Source organism: Rhinolophus ferrumequinum, chromosome 24 (genome assembly GCF_004115265.2).
Source record: "Rhinolophus ferrumequinum isolate MPI-CBG mRhiFer1 chromosome 24, mRhiFer1_v1.p, whole genome shotgun sequence".
Taxonomy (NCBI): Eukaryota; Metazoa; Chordata; class Mammalia; order Chiroptera; family Rhinolophidae; genus Rhinolophus; species Rhinolophus ferrumequinum.
In genome coordinates, this window is record NC_046307.1 from 22,639,102 (window position 1) to 22,646,892 (window position 7,791).

Consider the following 7,791-nt stretch of genomic DNA (forward strand, 5'->3'; position numbering starts at 1 on the left):
GCCCATTCATCTATTCTTTCAATGATTCATCAAACAAATCTTTATCGAGCTCCGACTTTGTTGCAGAGACTGGGATGGGTGCTAGGGTGGCAGACACTGAACAAGACATATTCCCTGTCCTCTGAGAGCTCAGAGGTTAGTGGGGAAAACAGGCTATTGGGATAAAGGGTGACCATACAGAGAATAAGGGTGCTCTGGAAATTCAGTGGAAAAGCACCTTGAGGGGCAGCCAGGAAGATAACTTTGTGAGCGATGAAAAACTGATTCTAACAGATTAGCAGAAGGTAGTGAGGACAAGTAGGGAAAGCAGGTATTAAAAGAGCCAAGCTCGGAGGAGGGAAGCATGGGCAAAACACTTTAGACATGAAGAATTGGTCAAGTGAAAGGACTAGGTTTGGCTTGGGCAGAGGGTGAAGGGGTAGGGCAGGGCCAGATAAAAAACACTGGCGATTCCTGCAGGAGACTGGATTCTAGGCTGAAGACAACAGGGTGCAGCAGTGATAAGCCCCTGGAAGTGATATAATCCAGTTACTTTCAGATCACCTAGCTAGGGCAGGAGGTGGGGGTGGAGGGGTGGGGGTAGGCAGGGGCCAGAGACGATAGGGAGACTTGTCAGGAGACCGCTGCAGGAGCTCAGGTGAAAGGAGCCAGGAGAGAAGCTGGGACCATCTCTAGGGGCCTGACTGGGCTTGCAGGTACAGCCAGGGACATCAGGCTCATCTGCCAAGGCTGGGCTTCCAAGGTCTGTAATCGCAGGTGGCCAGCACCTCATGGAGTCCTGCCCGCCTCAGGGCCTATAGGCCGCTACATTCCAACTTGAGCTGCAGAAATTAGCTCTCCTTGAAAACAAAACCCTCAAAAGAACTGCTTTCAAAGACCTGGCTGGTTGCATCGCTGGTTACCAAGAAACAGCAGGCCAATTTGCAAAGCCCCATCACAGGAAATAAAGAATGCCCCAGCACCTGCCAGCATTTTCCCACCAGGACTCCAGCCAGCTGTCACTCACGCTGCTTGGCAATAAGAACCGAAGCAGCGTAAGAATAGCAGCTTCTTCGGTGCCAGGCGCTGTGCTAAACACTTTAATGATACACTTCTCGAAACTAAGGAACTAATTAGACACCAGACTTTTATTTAGATTTCGTTTTACACAAATGCACTTTCTGATCCAGGGTCTCATTGCACTATTATGTCTCCTTAAACTCCTCTGGTCTTTGTCCTTGTTTTTCATGACTTTTGACAATTCAAGTAGTTATTTTGTAGAATGTCCTCTAATTGGGTTATGGGTTTTCGGCAAGAATTATCCCAGAGGTGGTGCTCTCATCTCATCAAATCAGAGTACGTGGTCATCAACATTTCTCACAAGCAGTATCACCCTCAATAGTTTGGTTAAGGTCTCTCCAGAACATCTCCCTCTTCCACGTTCTATTCTTTGGGAAGTGAGTCCCTAAGCCCAGCCCACACTCAAGGGGAGGGAAAATTAATTTCCACTTACTGGTAGGGGAGTTTCTGTATTATTTGGAATTCCTTTAGATTTGTATTTTCTTCACTTACTAAAATCAATTATCAACATGGATTCCTTTTATACGTTAGGTTGTAATCACATTCATTTTTAGGATGAAGAGTCCAAAAAGGTTGACTTGTCCCCCATGGGTAAGTTAGTAGGAGCCATGGCTAGGCCTGGGTCTCCAAGGTTCTTCCAAGGGGGAATGTCGTGTCTCCAGACAATGGAATGTTAAGTACTGACAAGCTATGTGATGAACCTGGAAACATTCTGCTGCTGTCCTACGTCTCCTAATAATCCATTGGTGTAGCAGTCACCACCACAGGGCCCTGTGCCAATCCCTTGTAGAACACTCAGTACCTTCTGGTGCCACTGGGTCCTTGGAGCTGGATACAAGCTTCCGGAAAGCAAAACTTTTTTCATCGCTGATGAAAATAGGGCTTGGTATGTATTTGTGGGATGCCTGGATCTTTATGTACTTTATGTACTGCTGTGGAACAGTCTCCAAGATCTTCCAAGTGAGAAAAAGCAAGATGCAAAAGTGCGCTACCAGTTTTGCACAGAAGGTATGGGGGACGAGTCTACACCCACACATGTGTATATATGGCTCAAGTCTGGAAGTCTCCTCCTCTGCTCAGGCTACACTTGGCTCAAGTTTCCACTCCACTCTGGCTCTTTAAGAATTGGTCCATTTTTGGAATCAAAACCTCCACTTTTAAAACAAGCTCCGAGGCCTTGGTCTGCTTTAGATACCTGAGGTAACTTAACGCCACAACACGAGTGTGTGCACGAGTCCACCGCAGCACCAACCTCTCACCTCTCCTTAGGCTCCTCCTCTCAGGAAGCCAGTTGGCAGAACCAGGCTCACACACCGTCCCACGTCAGGGGCTGAATCAAACCCTCTGGAGTTCCTGTTGGACAGGTTATACCCGTCCTCTGAAGCGACCTCTGAAGCGACGTATGTATTAAATGCCTGCTGGTTTAGCACTGTACCTGTGATCTCAACTCAGTCCCACACCCTGGTTCAACAGACAGGAGAAAGGAATCAAATTTCCCTGAGGGGTGGCCTCTACATGAAGGAGAGAAAACTACAGTCGAAATAGCTCATATAAAGGCAATTTATTAACAGAAAACAGAAACTTGAGGAGTCCTGTTCACAGACGGCGACCACGGCGACCCCCCTTCCTGCGGGTGCTGTCGGAGGGGATGGGGGTGACATCCTCTGTGGGGAGGAAGAGAAAAAACATCATTGCCTGGAAGGTAGATGGGAAGGTGTCCAGGCCTCCCTAGGCTAGCAGTGCAGTGGATGAGCTGGTCCCCAAGTGAGTCCTCCGGATGTAACAGATGGACATGGAGCTGCAACCTCCTCCCCGCTGCTTCCTCAAAACTTTCAATGTGGTTTGAACTCACTTTCCAGAAGGGAAACTGAGGCTCAGAGAGGCTAAGCAACTTGCACAGGATGTCTGAGGCAGGCAACAAATCCAGGTGCGTGACACCTAGCCCAGAGTCTAGTAGAAAAGCCCTCCTGAACAGTGTAACTGAAGACTATCTCCTTTTCAATAGGTAAAAGGAAGTTGAAAACACTCTGGAAAAAAAAAATCTTAAAATAGGAGGACTGGACCATCAGACTGAAGAATCAGGATATGTTGCCACCAAGTACACAAACAACAGAATAGGGCTAAGACCTGTGACTACACAAATGTAGGGAACTTGCTGTGATTCTCAACCATGGGAGTTGCTGCCCACCTTCATTCATTATCACATCGACTGACATTCCACACTGACACAGGCATACCCCAAAGATATTGCGGGTTCGATTCCAGACCACTGCAATACAGTGAGCCACACAAATTTGGGGCGTTTTCTAGTGCTTATGCAGTCGTTTAAACTACAGTGTCTTAGGTGTGCAACAGCATTATCTATAAGAATAATGTACATCCACCTCAATTAAAAGATACATTATTGCTAAAAAAAAAAAAAAAAAAGCTAACCACCGAGAACATTAGAAAAATAATGGTGCTGATTTTAGACTTGCTGGATATACAGGGTTGCCACAAACCTTCAATTTGTAAAAATTCACCTCTTAGTCCCACCTGCCACTGTCAGGAAGAGGTTCAGAAGTGACACAGTACTGACCGAATGTAGAAAGGAAGGACATTCACGTCACGGTGACCGGTGTTCAGAGATGTTGTCACACCGTGCGTGCTGCAGCCTGCATTAAGTAACCTAACTGCCTAGTCACCAGATCAGGCCCTATGTCCAGTGGGCACACCACGTGCTTTCTGGGGCCAACGCTTCAAAGCTAATGCAAGCACCAGCTAGAGGAGGGCCCTTACCAATGCGTCCGATCTTCATTCCCGAGCGGGCAAGGGCTCTGAGCGCTGACTGGGCCCCTGGGCCAGGCGTCTTGGTCCTAGGAAATGAAGACCCAGTTATCATAGGCTGCGAGCTCTCACAACCCTCTAGTTCAGGGATGTGCACTTGCCATAAAGGGCCGGATAGTAAATGTTTTAGGTCTAGCGGGTCACTTATGGTTTATGTAGTTTCGTCACGTACTTTTTAAGAAACCACCCTTTAAACATGTAAAAATTATTCTCAGTCCACAGACCATACAAAAATAAGTGACAGGCCACATTAGAGCCATGGGTCAGTTTGCACCCTGCTCTGCCTACAGCCTGTTTAAGGCACTGCCCTTCCAGCCACATGCTGTGATTCTAAATCTTCTTTGGTGCCTTGTCCATTTCCCACTGCTCCACCCACCCAAGACACCAGCATCTCTCCACTGGACCAGTTTAACTTCTTATCTGGTCGGTTCCTCACAGAAGTCATCTTAAAACAAACAAAAAACAATCACACACCCCCAATCCCACCAGGTCATTACTATTAAACAGTATTTATGCCCCGCCCCCGGTCCAAATTCTTCCCTACCAGATCCTTCATGATCTAACAGGACCTTGTTCCAGCCTCTCTCTCTGATCACACCCCATGCCACTCTTTCCCTCAGATGTGCCAAGTTCATTCCCTTGTTAGGACCTTTTCCTTGCAGTTGTTTCTGGTTGGAATACTCTCATCCTTCCTTCACTGAACTGACTTCTGGCACATTTAGGTCTTATGTTTAAACTACACTTTTTCACCAATCCACCCGTGACACTGTATTTTCACTTCCCAGCACTTTCTGCAAACAGAAATCACGTGCTCCCCTGCTCTATGTTGTTCCAAGTCTCCAAAAGCCTAGGTGCCACACAAGAGGGTGGAGGCTATCTTTACTTTCCCCCATCACTCGTTTCTCGTACCCAGAACACACAGCCTGGTATGCAGTGAATGCTTAATAAACATAGTGAGTTGCTTGGCGGAGGAAGCATATAGGAACCAGTTATTAATTACGTACGTAGCTAAGATGTCCTGTACAAAGTCAGAAAAGAAAAACTAAGCCTCAAATTAAGATGTTCTGGCAGCCAAACCCAGTCAGCTTACAACCCAGCCCCAGCCTTACCTACCTATTTCCTCCCGTGGCCCGGAGTTTGATGTGGAGAGCAGTGATGCCCAGCTCCTTGCACCTCTGGGCTACATCCTGGGCAGCCAACATGGCAGCATATGGAGAAGACTCATCTCGGTCAGCCTTTACCTTCATCCCACCGGTTACACGGCAGATGGTTTCCCTGGGGACAAAAGCACAGGGTCATTTCTTTTCTGTCTAACAAGGACTCAGAGTGCATATCCTGCCTTAATGAGTAAAGAGATCCACAGCTCTGGTATGACAGAGGATGAAAATCAACTGGAACATGCATCCTGGTCTCTGACAAGACTGCTACAGGTTCTGCCTTCATGGGGTTCAGTCTACTGGGGTTCAGTCTACTGGGGTTCAAAGGCACAAGACAGCTAAAGTCTGTATTAATACTTTATGGTTAGTTACTTTTGCATTAATTTCTCCCAATTACTCTGTGAGGCAGGCACTATTATCGTAATTTACATCTGCAGAAAACAAAACTTAAAATGAGTGACATCACACAAGTCACAAAAACTTGCTAATGGCAGCCCAAACCTGTACCTAGGGCTAACGTCCAGTCCACCATTGCCTCTACAAAGTACCAAGAGACAGGATTCAATAATCACACTGACAGGCCAGAAGGGCACAAAACATCTCTCTTGTAACTCCAGTGCCTAGGAAATGAGTTATCTGTGGACTAAACAACCAAGCACATTTCACCTGAACATTCTTTTTAATTCTTTCAAGAAAACCCCTTACACTGCCACCCTCTTCCAGGACCATTTCTTCCCCCACACCCCTTGTTTAATTGGGTCCTGCACCTCTCCACCCAGATACTCACTTGCCAGAAAGATCCGTGACATGTACGAAAGTGTCATTAAAGGATGCAAAGATGTGGCAGACACCAAATACATTTTCTCCTTCAGCTACCTGAGGTCCGAGGCTGATGACCTGTTCTTCCTTTTTTTCCTTCCCCTTGCGAGGTGCCATTTCTAAAAGAAAATTTTAAAACATCACAAAGTTAACATACAAAGGGTTTCCAGAAACCCTTTTCCCTGGCTATTAAAGAAAACCCCAAGTTTTGCTTCTCTATGAGCACCTGCTCCCAAGGATTAGCAGACATTTGGTTCTGTCCAAAATGCCCATGGAGACATTTGGCTTTGTCAAAAAAAAAAAAAAAAAAAAAAAAAATCCAGGCTTAGAAAACGTCCCTGGGTTCAAATAGCCCATAACGTTTATACTTTTGGGTTACAAGATTATTAAAAAACAAAACAAAAAAAACCCCACCATTCTGTTTTACTGGTCCAGTTAATCGTACTGTGGCTGTTTACCAATAACCCTTCTTGCCTAACTAGCCTAGGTGGGCAATGGCACGTGATCAAGGACCCTTCCGCAGGGACCAAATGTCCTGCAAAGGACCCGGAGAAGTGCCCAGGACACGCACGGGCCTTCAGCAGCTGCGAACACTCCCACAAACAGGATTCCCAGGTGGGTCTTATTGCAAAATACCCGCCGCAGCCCCTCCCAACAGGCCTGAGTTCCACCCCCTTCTCTGCTCTGCTTTCAGGGGCAACAGTCGCATGGCAGGTACTCAGCGAACACTTAGGTGCCTGCCGTCCCTACACCCAATTTCTGGCTTTGAGGCCGGCCCTGAGCGCCCTGAACTTGCAACGTACCCGACTTTGCAATCGCCCAGATTTAAGAAACACGGAGCTGTTTCCCCAGCCTTCCCTCCTTGAATCCACACTACAACCCCACGAAATCGGCGCCATAATTATGCTTAATTTTCCAAACGAGAGATTAGGCGCCTGATTGCGACCGCTCAGGAAGAAACTGACGGAATAGAAGCGGGAGCCCACGTTAGACTAGGATACCCGCTCCTTCCCAACAACGCCGCAACGCCACTTAAACGTAGCGGGGGTCGTAGCGCAGGGCCAAGGCCTTCAAAGCTAGACCCTCACTCACCCCCACTTTACAGGCTCCTTCCTGAAGCAAGGAGGCCGCCTCCCGAGACAAGGCGAAAAATTGCGTATGGGGTCCACTGGCCGCGCTTTTCTCGCCCAGCACCTGGTTCAACTTCCACGGAAAGACCTCAGTCCCGCGCCCCTAACTCCGCTGGACCCCCTTGCCGCAGGATGCCACCCGATTGTCCTCGACCAGCAATCCTACCTGCGTGTCTTCTCCAGACTCCGCCACCGGAAAGAGAGAGGAGGGGCGGGGCGATGGGTCACGTTGCGTACCCGGAAGTGTACGTCTGAGGTCACGGGGCGAGGCCTCACGGAAGACACTGGCTTTAGCGTTTCCAAGGAGATTAAGCCTCGCTCTTGAAAAGACTCTTACTTAAGGGAGCGCCAAAGGTGGCAAGGAGCTGGGTGTCGCCCCGAGCGGGTCGGCCTCTGAGATTGTACCAGCAGCTACATCTATGTCCTAAGATGGCGGCTGCCGCGACTCGAAGGACTTCCGCCAGTCTGACCCCAGGCCTGGTCAGCCTGGAAGCAACAGCGCACCTCGTGGCGCGGAGGGGAACAACAACAACAAAGAACCGAGTTAGGCCTACTAGATATGTGCTAGGGAAAGTAAGAACAAATTATTCAGTATTTGTTATATACCAACTTGAGCTAAGCAATATGCATTGCTTCATTTAATCCTTACAGCATGATCAAATAGATGCTGTCTTGATTTCCCATTTACAGATGAGGAATTTTACCTGCGATCATACATTTGTGGCCAATTTGGAATTCTGACTTCAAAGCTTATAGGTTGAATAGCTACTTCTATATATCGATCTAATAACAATATTGGA

General features: G+C 47.8%; 1 protein-coding gene across 2 annotated transcripts; it reads right to left on the reverse strand.

Annotated features, from left to right (window-relative positions):
- Nucleotides 1-2,597: 2,597 nt before the first annotated feature.
- RPS14 (ribosomal protein S14) lies at nucleotides 2,598-7,311 on the reverse strand. Of its 2 annotated transcripts, none has more exons than XM_033096965.1 (5): nucleotides 7,158-7,311; nucleotides 5,830-5,980; nucleotides 4,999-5,160; nucleotides 3,838-3,914; nucleotides 2,598-2,723 (listed from the first exon to the last, which is right to left on the reverse strand). In XM_033096965.1, the coding sequence occupies exons 2-5, from the start codon at nucleotides 5,976-5,978 to the stop codon at nucleotides 2,656-2,658; spliced, it is 456 nt and encodes a 151-aa protein (XP_032952856.1). In that variant the 5' UTR covers nucleotides 5,979-5,980; nucleotides 7,158-7,311; the 3' UTR covers nucleotides 2,598-2,655. The 2 variants fall into 2 exon arrangements, with proteins under 2 accessions (XP_032952856.1, XP_032952857.1); XM_033096966.1 differs by lacking the exon at nucleotides 7,158-7,311 and adding an exon at nucleotides 6,954-7,111.
- Nucleotides 7,312-7,791: the final 480 nt, after the last annotated feature.